The sequence below is a fragment of the Staurois parvus genome, unplaced genomic scaffold (genome assembly GCF_062004578.1).
Source record: "Staurois parvus isolate SC_StPar_1 unplaced genomic scaffold, SC_StPar_1.0 ptg000314l, whole genome shotgun sequence".
NCBI classification, from domain to species: domain Eukaryota; kingdom Metazoa; phylum Chordata; class Amphibia; order Anura; family Ranidae; genus Staurois; species Staurois parvus.
In genome coordinates this window covers 3292877-3311115 of record NW_028318110.1, presented here as the reverse complement: position 1 = coordinate 3311115, position 18239 = coordinate 3292877, and the positions used below count along the sequence as shown (strand labels likewise).

The 18239-nt window shown below is 40.2% G+C and overlaps 1 protein-coding gene across 1 annotated transcript in view; it reads right to left on the bottom strand.

Moving 5' to 3' along the window:
• Positions 1-17961, bottom strand: part of LOC149457556 (laminin subunit alpha-4-like) — a 148210-nt gene extending 130249 nt beyond the window's left edge. The window contains exon 1 of the mRNA XM_089683540.1: positions 17393-17961. Coding sequence (XP_089539666.1) covers positions 17393-17593 — 201 coding nt within the window. The 5' untranslated portion in view covers positions 17594-17961. The remainder of the gene's footprint in view (positions 1-17392) is intronic.
• Positions 17962-18239: the final 278 nt, after the last annotated feature.

Here is an 18239-nt window from a genome sequence, read left to right as displayed (position 1 = left end):
TGCAATCTCTGCTTCACCCTGGATATATAATTTCCCCCTTCCATTTGCCCTTGCCCTGCTTTGTGGAAAAGCGTGCAGCTTATTGTGGTAGGTTTTCTCCCTGCAGCTATGCCTCCAGTGCCATGACTATAATGCATAAAATACATATTAAAAATAAAAAGCCTGAGAGGAGGAAGATAATGCTGTCATAATGGAGGAATTGAAGATGTGCTTGGCCTCTGCTGGTGCTGCCTGACCACAGCATCAATAACAAAGGTTGAATAATAAAAATAAAAAAAAAATCAAACTAATAAAAGCAAACAAAAAAAACGTGACTGGGAATCTCCCACACTGGGGCCACCCAGGCCTAAAACTTCCAGTTGGATTACATGCATTTCAGTGCAAAGAGCTTGCACAAAGTGGGATTGGGTCTGACTTGGGAGAGAAGAGAGAACACCAGCAGACAGCATAGGACTGGATTGATACAGGGTTAGAAACAGGTGCTTAACTTTTTTTTCCTTAATGCATAGAATGGGTGGAATATGAAAACGTTTGGGTGGATTTTGTACATTTTCTTGTTTGTCTTTAATCATGATATCACAGGTAGGTATATTTTACTACTGAAATTCAGTGTAGTGTGGTATGGAACTCTGGTTTTAGCAATTTTGTTGATCTGGGGTCTTACCAGATCTCAGTCCTGTGGACCCATGTGGTGTGCAGCTTTACTTAAAATGGCCTGGAGCCTTCTAATGGGTTTACATCCTGTTTTGTTGTGAATTACATTCTCCTGGCCACTACTAGTGGACATTATAAATACAGGTGACCCATATACATTGGAATCAATGGTTATCTGGTCTTCCAGAAAAAAACTTGGTCATAACAACAACAGTATGTAAATACTGGAAACTGGATTTATCAGCAATAAAAGCAGGAGGGAAGCATGTGTGACTGGGCCGCAAAACAACACCACTTGCCTTTTCACTGATCATATCAATGTTGTCAGACTTTATGAATCTTAATTTTATACAAATAAATGTATCAAATGTCATTGCTACCTGCACCAATCACCATGTAGTCAGACTTTGTTGTACCCTCTGTTGCCCCCATAAGCAATTGCATGGTCTGCTATAGTTATGAGTGAATGCAGTTCATTACATTGACATTTTTTCAGACGCTGCAGGTAAAAGTACTAAATCAAAAGCCTTCTTGGTTCTATTCTTCTCACATTGTCAGAGTGGAAGACTGTCATATACATATTTTCATGGTGAACTGAGAAAGATCATATGAATGCCAGATGGATCATGTAAGGTACAGTTCCCACAGATATCACTATTAGACTCTCAGACACCCATCCTTTTACTATTTTACTTTTCTATGTTCTGTGTCTGTAAACCAACATATTGTAGCTATCACTGGCCGCATTGTTGTCAGACTTGGACTATTCAGTAAAGGAGGTCCATCAGGATATGTCGTAATTTATGGAATTCAGATTGAGGAAAACAGTCAGAAAACTACTTTTCACGGTTCAGGAAAGACAAAACAAATAAAAAAATGCATATTACGGTCTGGCCAAGCATCTACATCTATAATTACTATTAGTCCAAACATGTAATATAACACATCAAAAATAAAGTGGTATAGTGTGTCCCAATCCAAAGCACTGTCATTTCTGTCTGCTGCCTTGTAACTCTGTTGTAAGCATGAGTACCTTCTGACGAGTTTTTTTCTGACGACACCAAGAGAAAAATGGTGACAGGGGAGGGTACGGTCTGTGATTGACAGCCTCAGCTCTGTGCCTGTGTGCTGTGTGAAGGAGGGTGCATCCCTTCCCTCAAATTAACTTACAGAGCTCTCCTCGCTGATGTAACTTCAGCTTTCTACCCAATTATTTCAGAGTTGAGAGATCCTATGTAAATTCTGCATTTTGAGTTGATGTAGGGGAAAGACAGCAAAAAATAAACAGGTACAACTTATGTAGGACGATTTGTTTCATCTCTGTGTATCACCGGAGGCCAGTCATTTTACTGGGTATATGTAAGAGTTCACAACCACTTTAAAGACATTCATGTCTTGCTGATATATGTATACAATAAAGCAGAGCAAACAGCAATGATGAAATGGAATGTCTAGTTATCCAGAACATCTAATCATATTTCAGCTTAGTGTAGTCAGACCGACTGAGAGTTATGGGTCCGTGTACTTTACAATACATGGGGTATCAACATTTCTTATATTATGACATGCAAAAATGTATTCATGCAGACTTTATAAGTTACTGAGAGGTCCACTTTCATTCCTATTTAAACAGATCATTGAGTCCTACTGTTCATACAAGGCTAAGAAGCTCTGTTTTAGTTAAAGTCCATATAGCTTCCATATTTTCCTTGCATGATTAGAAGATATTTAGTAAAAATATAATGTTTACTTGATTTGAATTTTTTTTCCAAGTTATACAAAAGTGGCACTACTACCAACTTTAGCTTGGTTTCAAACTTATAGTATGTTGCATTTTTCTGCAGTTATTTGCAATATGCATTGACTAATTCATGTTCTATTCGATCATATAGAACAGGAACTAGATGCAGCCCTTTGCTAGCTTTTATCCAGCCCTTGGGGTGCTATTCCTCCCTCTGACACCTACAATGGGGCACTATTCCTCCCACTGAAACAAACGAGGGGGCACTATTCTTCCCACTGATACCAACAATGGGGCACTATTCTTCCCACTGATACCAACAATGGGGCACTATTCTTCCCACTCATACCAACAATGGGGCACTATTCTTCCCTCTGACACCAACAATGGGGCACTATTCCTCCAACTGATACAAACGATGGGGCACTATTCCTCCTACTGACACCAACAATGGGGCACTATTCCTCCCACTGATACCAATGACGGGGAACTATTCCGCCCTCTGACACCAACAATGGGGCACTATTCCTCCCACTGATACAAACGATGGGGCACTATTCTTCCCATTGATACCAACGATGGGGCACTATTTTTCCCACTGATACCAATGATGGGGCACTATTCCTCCCACTGATACCAATGATGGGGCACTACTCTTCCCACTGATAACAATGATGGGGCACTACTCTTCCTCCTACTGCCCACCAACCCATAGACAATGTTTAATTTCACTGGCCCAGGATATTTTTACCCCCACTGGCCACAATCCGGCCCTCCTAAAGTCTGAAGGACAATAAACTGGTCCTTTATTTGAAAAGTTTGGAGACCCCTGATATAGAAGGACTTTACCAGTCATACAGTCTCAAATGCAATGGCCAACATGGGTGAAAATAATTCACCCCAGAGTTTAGACCTAAATTATTTAAAATAAAATGTCATCAACAACTGCACTGTCTAAAGCCAAACGGCTGATAGGTGATAAAACTGGGTGGACGTTAGGGGTGCCACCTCAATCCTTTAAAGCCGAACACATATTAAATACACTGGTTCTATGGCTGATTAAGGTGGCAATTAAACATCACTTAGTGCCTTATTTGCATTAAATGGGTCTCAGAACCTGTGTAATTAATATGTGTTTGGCTTTAAAGGGATGAGGTGGCAACCCTAGTAGAAATTGAATAACCTAACAATATTGCATGTTAGATCATTATTATTCAGAACTGTGACATGCCTGTTGTTGGCTTTACCAATTTACCAGCTCTTCAAGGTAGACCAATTATCCTGCACAGCCCACAAATTGTGGCTACAACAAACCACAAGATAGGGTACAGGGGCTGGCTGGTTGAAATAAACATGGAGATAAAAAAAATACCTGTACTTGGTAGTCTGGCTAGGTGATACCAGAGTTAGTACTCTTAAAACGTTTAACTGTACTCAATTAGAATTGTAATAACTGTGCCTGGACAATATAATTGCATAAACACACTAGCCATATAACAGTTTTAACTGTAGGATGATGACACAAATAAGATCCACAAATGTTACTGTAAACCAGGAACAAAGGGAACTTATTCCTGTACCCCATGCATTTCAGATATGCAGGACTGTAAACCTTAACTTGTTGTCTTTCCATTAAATTTCTGAATGCTGATTACATGTATTCTGGCAGCTGATTTTCATTAATATCACCGTGAGAAACTGAAACACTTGAATGAAAAACATGTGCGGTTTGGCTTTCCCCCTAAATTTAACTGTCTCACTTCCACCAAAGAAAATAGTATGACTAATCTCAAGGGCTCAGTTACACAGCGCAGGAAATATAACATACTTGGCCTTGTAACCCCAGCATGAGCCTGCTCAGCATATGGTAAATGAGAGCCTACTGATTGCGGTAATCAACCATGTAGTACAAACAATCACTTTGACACCCGAAAATATAAATTGTTGATATTCTTGATTAGCAGCCATTTAACTAGAATAACACACAAATCTATAGAACTATAAAAGGTGATCTTTATTAGCATTATAGCACATCTGCAAGTTCTGTTAACAATTTTGCTTAGTTCAAGATTCCAAGTCCTCCTTTAAAGTTGGCGCTATTATCTAGACAGAGTCTTCATATTATAACACTCTACAACTAAGATGTATATATGTACATGCATGTAAATCTGCTTCTGTAAATGAACTAATCCACACTCCACTAGTGGTTATTAATGGTTATTTATGTGACCAATGCCATGGCATAAGTAGTGTGGTCTTTGCCAAAGGGGCATTGTTTAGCCACTCATTGTCAAGCACTAGCTAAAATTAGTCATAGACATAAGCTGTTTGGAAAATGTCCCTGTTCTGGTCCCTTTGCACTGTGTAGAGATAAGTTGGCATATGGGTTACTGTGTTCAAGGGCAGTTCACCCTGCATGATGTTCAATATACACATGATCACAAATTCTTATCAGTAGACTTCAATATTGTCATAGGTTTCATATGGCGGTCACATTTTAGATATCCAAGCTCTGAAATATATTGAAAATGCAAATGTGTTCATATCTCACACTTCTGCCATATGTAGACACCCCCACTGGTATTATTCAGGGAAACAATAGGTACACACATTTAAACTAGTCTTTTCAACTTATCAATCTTTGCCAAGGATATTTGCTAAAAACTATAGATACTTCATAGCTCAAATACATGAGCACTGAGTGGCCTCCACTCTGCTGTTTATAAAGTTGCTGTACTTGCCAAGCTGTAATAGTTATGTTATGTGAACTGATACTGCAGCCAGACACTGAAGACTTCAAGCATTGTCATTTGATTATGCAGTGAAGCAAACCCTTTCCTAAATGCATGTCTATTGGATCCATGCCCCTATCCTGTTCCAGCATCTGGGGAAAACTCGACAGCTGTGAGATGCTTGCTCCAAGTTCTACCTTTTGTCACCCATGTGTATGGGGATTTTCTTGTCATGGTTTTATTCTGATGTCATAGGCAACATTTACCTATCTCAGTTTACTATTTATGCCACACATAATATGAAATCACTGAAAGCTGTTATAAACTTGAAAACAAAGATGTAATATAGTTCACATGTATCCCCTTCACGCCTAAGGGTAAAACAAATCTAAATGCCTAAGCACAATTTTGCAACGTTGACATATGCTAGTAAAACCGTACGTATCATCACAACTACTTTGTGCATCCAGGTAAATTATACCGCGTTTTTTTCAGGACAAGTTGGGTTTTTATTTGGTGGTAATGGATATCTCCTGATTTTTTTTTTTATTATCAAAGGAAAACTGGCCCAAAATAGTTGAAAAAAATATATTTTTTTAAATTTAGCTGTGTGCTTCTTGTTACTACCATAACCTACCACCAAAGAACATCCCAAAATATATTTTCCAGCTCTTGACGATCGCAGCGATACTATACATGTGTATTTTATACGTTGTTTGTACCCATAGTACAGCCCAGAAACATTAGTGTGCATTTTGTTTTTCGTTTACCTAAAACACACTGACACTAACTGACACTAATACCAATTTAAAAAAAAAAATAAATAAATCTTGACCTTTGACCTTGATCTTTTGACCCTGACCTTGACCCACACACTTACCCTGGCACTAAACTAGATCAAACCTTGATCTAGGTATTTTTTTGTTTATTTTTTATTTTTTAATATTTATTTATTTATTTTTTTAACAAAAATTTTTTTCCCCTCTATGCCAGGAGTTAGAGAGATACATTCTATCTCTCTCCTCCATTCATAGAGAGAAAAAAAAACAAAGGGGCCGGGCTGTACAGTGACTAATCCCTGGGAGAATGGGTCCCTGGGATCTCAGTGACACCCCGGTCTTTGTGCTGGGAGCACACAGTGCGGCGCGCTCCCAGCACAAAGACAGGTACGCAAATATGCGACCCCACAGAAAAAAGCCCAGTTCTGTAAGGCCGCATATTTGTGTTACGTCGACGTCAAGGGGTTAAAGGATAAGTTCACCTTTGGGAACATGTTACTTATTCCACCCGTCATTCCCATAGCTGCAGCCGCGCCCGCCACCCCCCTCCCTCTGAGAGATAATACAGGGAGAAGTTTCCCTGTACTATCTGTCAAATTTGAAAACAATGCGGCCATGTGGGGCTTCGCCCATACAACCACATCATTCATTCACAGACTTACGTGAATGAAATATCTTCAAGTCCCAACAACCTTAGTGGCTGTTGGCTTGTAGTTTCAAAAGAACTACCATGGCGCTGTGGAGCGATGTGGTAGTTAATTGAAGCTTCCTGTCAGAATATCTGCTTGGCTGTACATCCCGTACAGCAAGCAGATATTCTGACAGGTCTGCAGGAGACCTGCATGGCATCAGCGATCTACTGATCGCTGGTGCAATGCTTTCCAGGCTCCTTTGGATAACATAATAAATGCACATTTAAAAAAAAAAAAAACTGCATTTATTATTTTTGTCCAAAAAGGTGAACTTATCGTTTAAAGCTTAACTATATGCAGATCTAAAATGTATAAAAATAATGCAAGTTTTAATGTAATCATTAATACGTCTTTTATTGTATTTTTTAAATGCAAAAAGTGTAAGCACCTGAATTTATTTCAGTATAAGTCTTTTTGCAGTCTGTAAAACAGGGCTGCAGTGTGTGAGAGAGCAGCACAAGGAGCCAATCAGTTCTCACCCTGTTGCTTCTCCTTTCACTGTCCAGCATAGGCGTGCGCACAGGATGCGCCGAATGTGCCTGGGCACACCCTAATCACCCCATGTGCACAGAGCTCCAGCGCTGTCCCTGTGCTTTCCACTCACTACTGTCACTTCTAAAAACAGAAGGCCCACTTCTGTGTTTAGGAGTGACAGCACTCTTCTCTGAGCTGCTGCACCGAACCTTCCCTGCTATCCCCAGGTGCAGCTACTGTAATATGCGGTGGGAGGGGGTGGCACCAAATGAACCACTGGTGCCAGGCATCCAGGCATGGCTGTGCTGTGATTAACCACTTTCCCGCCACCCTACAGCAGATACACTATATATACACGTGATTTTGCATTTTCGGGTAGGGAGCTGCTATCCGCGGCCTTGGCTGTCAATCACCGGGTCCCAGCCAGATCACTGCCCGGCACCCGGTGATTGCCGGGCATTACCAACGGGGGGAAGAGAACTGTATGTAAACAATACAGTTCTCTCCCGTCAGCTCCTGCACACTGCTTTGTATGACTCTGCATAGCTTACAGTGAAGCACATACACACAGCTTACAGTGAAACAGCACACAGTTAACTCTTTGATCGCCCCACATGTTAACCCCTTCCTGCCCAGTGCCATTAGTACAGTGCCAGTGCTTTTTATTGGCAATGATCACTGCATTGGTGTCATTGAGGACAGTGACACCAAGTCAGTTCCCCCCAGTGTCAGAATGGCCGCCGCAGTCCCGCTATAAGTTGCTGATTGCCGCCATTACTATTGAAAAAAAAATCCCAGTATATATACCGCCATTTGTAAATAACTTTCACGTAAACCAATTAATTTACACATCTTGGGATTTTTTTTAGCAAAGACATGTAACAGTATACATTTTGGCATAAATTTATGGAGAAATTTGTTTTTTTATTTTTTTTTTACTGGACGTTTAATAGTAAAAAGTAAAAATATTGTTTTTTCTCAAAACTGTCGGACTTTTTTTTTATAGCACAAAAAATAAAAATCACTCAGGCAATCAAATACCACCAAAAGAAAGCTCTATTAGTGGGAAAAAAAGGATGTACATTTCATTTGGGCGCAGTGTTGCATGACCGCACATTTGTCAGTTAAAATAACGTAGCGCCATAACGCAAGTGGTTAATGAAAAACAAACAGTGCGCTGTTGTTATGATCCGCCAGGTGGTGCCTCAGGCTGCCAACTGACAGACCTACTCAGAGCGTGGGGTCTAAGCCCGGGCTGTGCTTTCACCAGAGCCCCTGATGGTGGGGATGGACTTGAAACAGTCCCGGGCCAGGTCACGACCTCCGAGCAGGCCCACCAGTGGCCGAGGAGACCTTTGGGGACAGGTACCGGGAGAGCCAGATATGAAGAGGATGGCGGCCCCAGCAGGGTAGTAACGGATCGTGGGCCCGTGAGGGTAAGCGGGGTACAGAATCGGTAGGAGAAGAGTAGTCGGGTCATACGCAGGGTCAGCAGGGAAGTCAATCCGTAGAATGGTCAGGGCAATCCGGGTCAAACGCAGGAGCAGGCAGAGTAGTCAGGACAATCCGGGTCAATCACAGGAGCAGGCAGAATAGTCAGGACAATCCGGGTCAATCACAGGAGCAGGCAGCGTAGTCAGGGTCAATCAGGGTCACTAGACAGGTACAGGAACTCGGGATCACAGGAAGACCTTGCGGCAATCTGTGACAGTGCAGGGCATCTTTAAATAGTGCGCCCTGCACTGTCATTGGCCGGCTAGGACGCGCCCCCGGCTGTCATTGGGTGCCTGAGGCGCGCCCCCGGCACCTACTGCGCATGCGCGGCGTCCTGTCAGCCGCGGCTCGCCGGGACCTAGTGCCTGTGTCCCGGCGCGATCTGCCGCCAATGCGCATGCGCGGGGGACAGAGCTGCGATCGCGGAGCACGGAGCCGCGATCCCTGACAGCTGTCCTTTTAAATCCTTTAAATCATAAATAAACAGATTACCAAAAAGTGCAAAAAATATACTCAATATAAAATAATAGTAACACAATTATATTTATATATAATAAATATCACCTAAAAAGGAAAAAAGTTCATATCAAGAATAGTAAAAAAAAGTAACGAAAAGTGCTCAGTGCTTGTAAACATCTTCATAAAAGATGCTCCAGTGCTCAAAAAGGTACTCCTTGTAGAGTAAAGGCGCCTCTTACCAATTGGAGAGTTACAAGTTACAGAGATCGAAAGCGTTTGAATCAAAGTCTCAGGCTGGCATTCTCACTGTCAAACCATCATCTGATTGTGCAACCACATCGATGGAGTGTATGGATGAGCCCAATGGCAGCCTTTGATCTCAAATATTTGGATCTCCAATCCCAGAGGACGCCATTGTTGGGGAAATGTGTCGGATGGAGTCTGAGTGTGACGTCATAACGTACCGGCACACCGGCTGATACCATGGCCGAGTGTTCTTGTGTTTTACTGCTTATGTTTACCTACCTGTAAGTACAATACTTTTATTAATAAATCAAAACTTGATTTCACTGCACTGTGAGGCTTCTCTCTTTATGCTTTATATGTATGGTTGCGCTGAGCAATATTTGAGATCAAAGGCTGCCACTGGACATATCCATACGCTCCATTGATGTGGTTGCACAATCAAGTGATGGTTTGACAGCAAGAGTGCCACCAGAGGCTTTGATTCAAGCGCTTTCAATCTCTATAACTTGAGACAGAAACATAGGAAAGTGACGGCAGAAAAAGACTGAGCGGTCCATCGAGTCTGCCTGTTTTTTTTTTAAATAATTTTTTGTTAACTTTTTTGTCTGAGTATAGTGCTTGCTCCAAACATGTTTCAAGCTATTTATTGTTGACTGGCGCACTACCAATGCTGGAAGTTTGTTCCAAGCATCAACTACTCTTTCAGTAAAATAATACTTTCTGAGATTAATTTTGAACTTTCCTCCAGTTGGTTTAAGGTCATGTCTCTGTGTTCTTGATATTGGTTTCCTGTTGAAAATACTGCCCTCCTGAGCCATATTCACCCCCTCGATGTATTTAAAGGTTTCAATCATGTCTCCCCTTTCCCTTCTTTCCTCCAGACTGTACAGTACATATTAGGTTCCTGAAGTCGCTCTTGATATGTTTTATCATATCATCTCCATTTGGTAAGAGGCCCCTTTACCCTTTAAGGAGTACCTTTTTGCGCACTGGAGCACCTTTTATGAAGAAGTTTACAAGCACTGAGCACTTTTCGTCACTTATTTTGACTATTCTTGATATGAACTTTTTTTCTTTTTAGGTGATATTTATTATATATGAATTGTGTTACTAATATTTTATATTGAGTATATTTTTGCGCTTTTTGGTCATTTATTTATGATTTAAAGGGATAGCGCACTGTTTGTTTTTCATTTGTAACTTATATTTGATTTCAAGGAATTCTAGATGCAGCAGCTCCCACTATTTAGTTTGTTGTTTTTGGCTGAGCGCATGCAACTATTGATATACATGTATGTCTGTGCTGCGATTACCAGCACCCACACTAGTTTAACAGAGCTGAGGAAACCTCTACTAGGCTCCTCCTTGGCTCTAACCTGTCTAATGACAGACCACATGGAACAACCTGGGAGGAAGAACATATCCTTCCCTGCTTCGAGCCATGCTGCACGAGAGGGAATTTGGGCTGGGGATAAGAACATTTCTAGTGGCATTTGTACAGCTAGGGGGATGAAGGGAGGGAGGAATTGTGATGACAGGGGAAGAGGATTTACACTGGATGGGTGGATAGAGGGACCTGTGCTACAGTTGGGATGTTAGTCCTGTCGAGGATGGTGATATGGGGGTGGGAGGAGAACTCTGTACTGGGGGAGGGTTTAAAGTGGTCAGTGAGATATGCAGACCTGAACCCTTTCTTTTGGACATATCATGCTCTGTAATTTGCTCTCTGTTTATAACGCACTCCTGAACTCTGCACTCTGTACGTAGTGCACTCCTGAACTCTGCACTCTGTACGTAGTGCACTCCTGAACTCTGCACTCTGTACATAGTGCACCCTGAACTCTGTACATAGCACACTCTTAAACCCTGCACTCTTTACATAGTGTACCCCTGAACCCTGCACTCTGTACGAAGCCCTCATCCTCCCTAACTGCTTTGTTTCAATGGCTCTATACAACATTTTAAAGAGAGACAAAGAATCCTGAATTATTATTATCTAGGGTGATTATTTGTAAAATACAGATTTTATGAATATAGTAAAAAATAGTGCGAATTTGCACAAGCTTTCAAAAAATAAAACAACCTGACCCAAAACCCCTGGGGCCCAAGATGTTGCCCATAAGCCAAATGTGGGTTGCCCACTTCCTGTGTGCAGCCTACTGAGTGTTCAGCACTAGGTAGGGAAGATCAGACAGGAATGGTTGCACCTGCTGCATCCCAGTGTTGGCACATTTATAGGTCTTACAAAGAGGCTGCCAGTGTGCTAAGTTCAAGCCTTACCAGCACACTGGCTCCCAGCATTCCACCTGCATCCCAAAGGTGGAGTCCACACGTGACAAGCAGGAGAAGCTGCCAATCTAAGCTATCCATGCTGCCAGCTGTAGGAGAATTCAACCATCTGTACAGCCCTGGTCACATGGGTTGTCAGGATGTGATCTGCCTGTTTAGGACTGAGGCATAGAGTTGACATAGGCAGACCTACAAAGGCTGACAATTCCACTCTGCTAATGCAAACGGAGTGCTGAAGAAGTAAAGAAAGTTAAAAGAACATAACATCACATTGAATTGAGTTTTATAAATTAATGTAACTTGCAAGAACAAATTTACAAATAATGTGACTTTAATGGTTGTAAATGCAAAACTGTTCTGTGCATTAGGGCTCCTTCACATCTTTGCAGTGCGCTGCAGAGTATTATCACATATTATCACATGCATGCTAATGCATGGTAACAGGCATTGAGGTAAGGAAGCCTGAAAACTTGACCTGATTCTTTTTCCCCCAACATAGCACACCAAAATGCACAGTGGCCTGGCACCCAGACTCAGAGGTTCTCACCATGGTTCAGCAATAGAACCACAGTTTCCCCTTTAAGCCCTTTACAATAAAAAAAAATGTCCTTCCTACGTTAATGTCAATGTCCCAGCAGTTAGTTTGGGGGCTCTGAATGACATTTACTGTGTAAAATACATAAGCATGATAATGTCATTTTGAATTTTAATAGTATCCAAACATTTTGCCTGTAATTTAAGTACAGATTTTAATGTACAACACTCTAGATCAGCAATGGGCAAACTACGGCCCGCGGGCCGTATGCGGCCCGGCGGACCTTTTAATCCGGCCCGCGGAGCGTGGCAAACATTGGCTGTCAGAATGTGTGTAGGCGGGGCAGCGTGAGGAACGTGAGGGGAGCTAGGCTCCTCTCACAGTCCGCCCTGAAGACCGGAACGGCGCGGGAACACGGCGAGAGGAACGCGCGGAGCAAAGGTAAGTGAATTGACACAGGGGGGACTTGGCTTACTACTTGGGGGGGAATAGTACTGTGGGGGATGAAATACTCTATGAGGTATGAATTAATATGGGGGATGAATTAATATGGGGAATGAATTACTATGGGGGATGAATTACTATATGGGGGATGAATTACTATGGGGGATGAATTACTATATGGGGGATGAATTACTATGGGGGATGAATTACTATATGGGGGATGAATTACTATATGGGGGATGAATTACTATGGGGGATGAATTACTATATGGGGGCTGAATTACTATGGGGGATGCATTACTATATGGGGGATGAATTACTATGGGGGATGAATTACTATATGGGGGATGAATTACTATGGGGGATGAATTACTATGGGGGATGAATTACTATATGGGGGATGAATTACTATGGGGATGAATTACTATATGGGGGATGAATTACTATATGGGGGATGAATTACTATGGGGGATGAATTACTATATGGGGGATGAATTACTATGGGGGATGAATTACTATGGGGGATGAATTATTATGGGGATGAATTACTATATGGGGGGTGAATTACTATGGGGGATGAATTACTATATGGGGGATGAATTACTATGGGGGATGAATTACTATATGGGGGATGAATTACTATATGGGGGATGAATTACTATGGGAGATGAATTACTATATGGGGGATTAATTACTATGCTTACTATGGGGGAATATTACTATACTTACTATGGATGACACATACACATCATTCATCTACTCTTGGTCCGGCCCCCGGGTCCAATATATGAACCCATTGCGGCCCTCAAGTCAAAAAGTTTGCCCACCCCTGCTCTAGATTTCAGGAACCGTCTTTGAGGACCTCTATATTTACCAAGTTGACAAGTGACGACCACTGCCCAAAACCATTATATTTTTCTTTTAAATTAGCATTCTTTTGTTTTGGTTGAACTTGGACCTCTTTTTCCAAATTTGTTGCCAGAATATGCTTGGATGTCACGGAAATCAGTGTTTTCCACTACAGCTCAACTGATATGTTAGCACAAACATATCAAATGTTCTGGGCTATCTGTAGTACACAGGCAAGCTTTTTTAATAAGCTACTGCAAAGAGAAATAATGTGCAGTAAAGAGTATCAGCCAAATAGATGTAGACTTTTATCAGCTTAGAAGTGTGAGAACAATAATAAATAAGCACCAGTTGCAAATTGCCTTTGCCATATAAATAAAGACATGATGAAAACGCCCTGCCAAAACTAGCACAAATCATTTAAGGTCCAACTCCACTTTATGCAAAAATATTTTTAAATAGTTTCTAGCAGCTGTAAAAATTTAAATGCAGCTTTTGCTGCAATACTTGTCTCATCCCCAGTCTGCAGAAGACTTACCTGTTTTGTTTTCCCTAGTCTTCTTCCAAATTAAAAGACGTCCAGGGTCCTATGAGTATAGGGTGTGATGATGCAGAGAACAGTGCAAACGTCATCACATCAGCTACACGGTAGAACATATGTATACATTTCAGGAATATGAAATGTTGGGGTAACATACACCTAAATGACAATTGTTCTAACTATATATGTATCAATCTGACCAGTTTTCACAATCTGACAAAAATCATATTTCTCAACAGATAAAATTACAATTTGATAGAGGCCAAATGTGACGTGTATCATATGCATAGTTTGCTTAGGAGATCTAATTTGTTTTATAAGCCTGCTGGACTTTGTAGTATAGGTGTGTTTGATGTCTAACTGGTTGGTATTTACTCCATTACTTTAAGAATTTTGAAGATTGTATGAAACTTCACTTCAGGCAATTCGTCTGTATGTCAATATATATTACTACCCTATACCTCCCAACTTTTTGAGATGGGAATGATGGACACTTATTAGCAATAGAATGTAGGCATAGGACACGCCCTCTACCAAATTATTAGTTAAACCCACAAGTGCTTTTTTTTACCACTACTGTTCCTTTATATTGACTTTTGAAATTTACAAATACAACAATTTAGAATTTGGATGAAAAGTTTAGCACCATGAAACACTTTTTGAAAGATAAATAATCCATTTTCTATACAATTATATAGATCAGACCAAAATAAGGGACAAATGAGGAGGAAAGAGGGACAAAGGAACTTTGTTCCAAGTCAAGGGCAGTCCCTCAAACAAACATTTTTATTACATGACAAAGTATTCTCAATATGGGTTATCAGATGAGAAAGCACAGTAGTGGCCTTGTGGTTCCTTGGCTCTGCTTGTCTGATTGAAACTTGGGACTAAACTATACAATAAATGATGGTGATGAGTCATCCACTTCTGTGAGTAAACAGCAGCTTGAGCTATGGAGCCTGTAAACAAAATGCTTTTTTTCAACAGGCTGTAAATCTATAGAGACAAGAACATTTACAAAACCATATGAGAGTTTTATTGCCACAGAACATGCTCACTCACTGTCTTGTTTAGCCAGACATTTCACATAATCTACTCCATGCAAATTAAACCTGACTCATGTTGTGAAATATGAAAATCTTAATATATTGAATACAGTCAAAATGAGTACTGGCTGTGCAGTGTCTGATGTACCATGAAAGTGGAACTTTATGGCAAATATTAAAAATGGGTGAACAGGCAGAGTTTTTAATGCAGAAGAGACATGCTGTGCATTAAAGGTACTGCCTGCCCGCCCGTGTACAGCGAGCTGCACATGCACAGCTCATTGTAAAACTTTGATAATGCCGAGCTGATTGAACTCCTCTATATGGGTGGGAGTGAAATAATCTTGGTACCGCCAATAAAAGTGTCGATATCTGGATTGATACCCAGAAGATATCAGCAGCCGGCAGGGAGCTCTGGGATGCTGCAACGCTGAACTGAAGGTGAGTATGGTTCCTCTTTAAGTATAATTGGCACATGGCAGCATTTTTCTGCATAAAAATTGACCACACATTTTTTTTTCATATTCAGCAGGAGTAGTCATTTCATATAATGTTACTTACACATTATCATACTATTCTAAGCCAGGTTAGGGCAAGGAAAATAATTAAACTTCCTGTGTTATAGAGATGATCCTGGCAAGGGATGTTACTACGTTTTCCAAAAATTGTGTGCCTACAGGCACTCCAAAGTTGAATATTTGTGGTCTGCTTTTCTATGGGAATTTTTCCAGAGTGAGTAGAGGTAGTGTATGACATGGATTTTCTTTCAAAAGTGTTCTTGTCCTTTAAATATTGTTATAATGTAGATTAACTTTTTTATTCTGCACTGAAAGATACATACTGCTCCATTCATTATTTATTTTTAACATGTATTTAAGTATATTGTAACTGTCTCAGTCTATAGGTTTTCAGTGATTCATCTCACTTTTTGAGCAATGTGGAAGGGAATCTTCTCATCTTTAGCTTACCGTAATAGAAAAACAAGATACTTACAGGGGTTCCAGTCACTGAAACCTTGTAAAAATGCTTGATTTAAATCTTGCCTGAATATTATCATAGATATGAGTTTTTGTATATTTAACATCAGATGTTTCTGCACCTTCCTGAACCTATAACTAACTAAATTGAACAGGAAAAGCTTATTCCATGGAAGCAAAGGGTGTAAAACCCCCCTAGCACTTGTTGGGAAATAATCCAGTGTGTGTTAATGATTGAAACCATAACCTACAAGTCATGTAACAGATCTGGCTTTCATATTGCTGCCTCAGGTTTCTAAATGGTGCATTCAGAGTGTGCATTTCCATGTCTACCCACTGTTATTTCACATTCCCCAGACCAGACAGGGATAACATTCAACTTCAGTTTGACAAGTATGTGAAAATGTTATTACATCATGTCAAACTGTGAGCATATATTTAAGTAGGTGGAAACATCTTAATCACTGGAAATTTTTACTTTTATTCTTGCTAGCAGTTAGTAGTTTGCTGCAAGGAAAAATATAATTTACAATATTAAATGTGTTGTGTATCTTACTTTAATAAACTAGGGCTATTTTAAGTGTTATAGCAGTAAAGTATTATATTCCAGATTATATCCCATACAACAACATTTATAAAGGTTAAGGCATACATGATGGCTAAACAGCAACCATAACAACCATACTAAACACATCTTTTTCAAAGTAATAAAAGTAGTAACAAGATTGTGAAACTAATCTAATATAAATATTCACTCTTTAGGGTACTGGTTTCTCTGGGGCACTTGTTATTTTGGTGTTAGCACTAAAATTAATAAGTGACCTAAGGGGTATGCACAATTGGAGTCAAACAGTGTGACAACTGTTTTCCTATCCTGTGTGACGTCATGTTTCTGACCCGTAGTTCATGGATGTGTAGATTTTAACAAAAAAGATAAATGTCACAGCTTTGTGCTATTTCACACTTACTTGCAATTTTACTTTTGTAATTATATTACAATGTACATATTCACATTATACAAAATTCAACATTTATATTCCTTTCTGGTGTCAAAATAGGACTTTCATAAGTCTGATCTGTCCCTATTAATATGATTATTTATTTTCATACTCTTACTATACATGTACGTTTTATGGTTCATTTGGATTAATATGCATTGATTACACAAATGATTATCCATACGTATTGATGTCATAACTTTGAAAAACTTCATTCTCGAAAGTGTTACATTTTAACTTATAGACATCCTACATCCATCACTATGTGTCAATAAATACATACTGTATTAGAATGCACAATACAATAGAATGTTAGTGGCAGTTTATTGTGTTATTGTATATTTCACAGTATAATTCATTCTCTCTCTCTATATATAAAACAGCTTCCTGTAATATAATCAATCTGTAATTAACCCATTAAAGGTGGAATAGATAGAGTTACCTGTGATGGTGGGATCAATCTGGCTGGGATGTAGGACTGCTGCACATCTATGATATTGGAGTCAGTCTTGCTGCTGGTTGAAGTGCTACCTTCAGCTTCCAGGTGAAATGCACTACCTTCAAATGAAGCACTGCAAGGGTAGAGATGCCACAACAAGACTGGCACAACATAAGCATACATCCAAAGTAAAATGTTAGCCATTTCTTCCTTGCATCCAGTTTTTTTTTCCTGTTGTACAAATTACAAGTACAGCTCTCTGTCTGATACACACCCTCCTTACTTGTGTGGAGCTTTCAATAATTAAACTTGAGATTTTACTTTCCAGATGTGGAGTACAGGAGGATGTCCGCTTGCTAGTTACGTCGTTTTTCACATACAGAAAAAAAAAAACATCCCCTGATTTTGTCAGTCGCTGTGTTTCCCCTGGAGATTACAGTAGAAAATCTGAATAAGGACAGTGAAAAGTAAGCTTTCATATACCGGTAGGACAGCTCCACTAGCCCCCGAGCCACCTTATCTTCTGAGTGTCAGGATACAGGATACAGGCTGTACAGCTGTGTTTCACTCACTCACTTCCTTCAGTGCAATCAAGTTTACCTTCAGTTTTAGACCCTCCCTCTGGAAGCACAGAGCTGCAGCCTACAACTTGATTTCAGAGAAAATGGTTAGAGTGTTGCAGAGCTAGATGAAGCCATATCACTGATTCCATGTTGTCTTATCTGAAATAACAAAGTGTTAGAGAATGTAGACTGTAGCCTGTCACTAACACATACTAGCTATAAGTGACAGATTATGTGGCATTTGTGTAGTCTATAACACACAAGACAATGTACATACACATACCTCA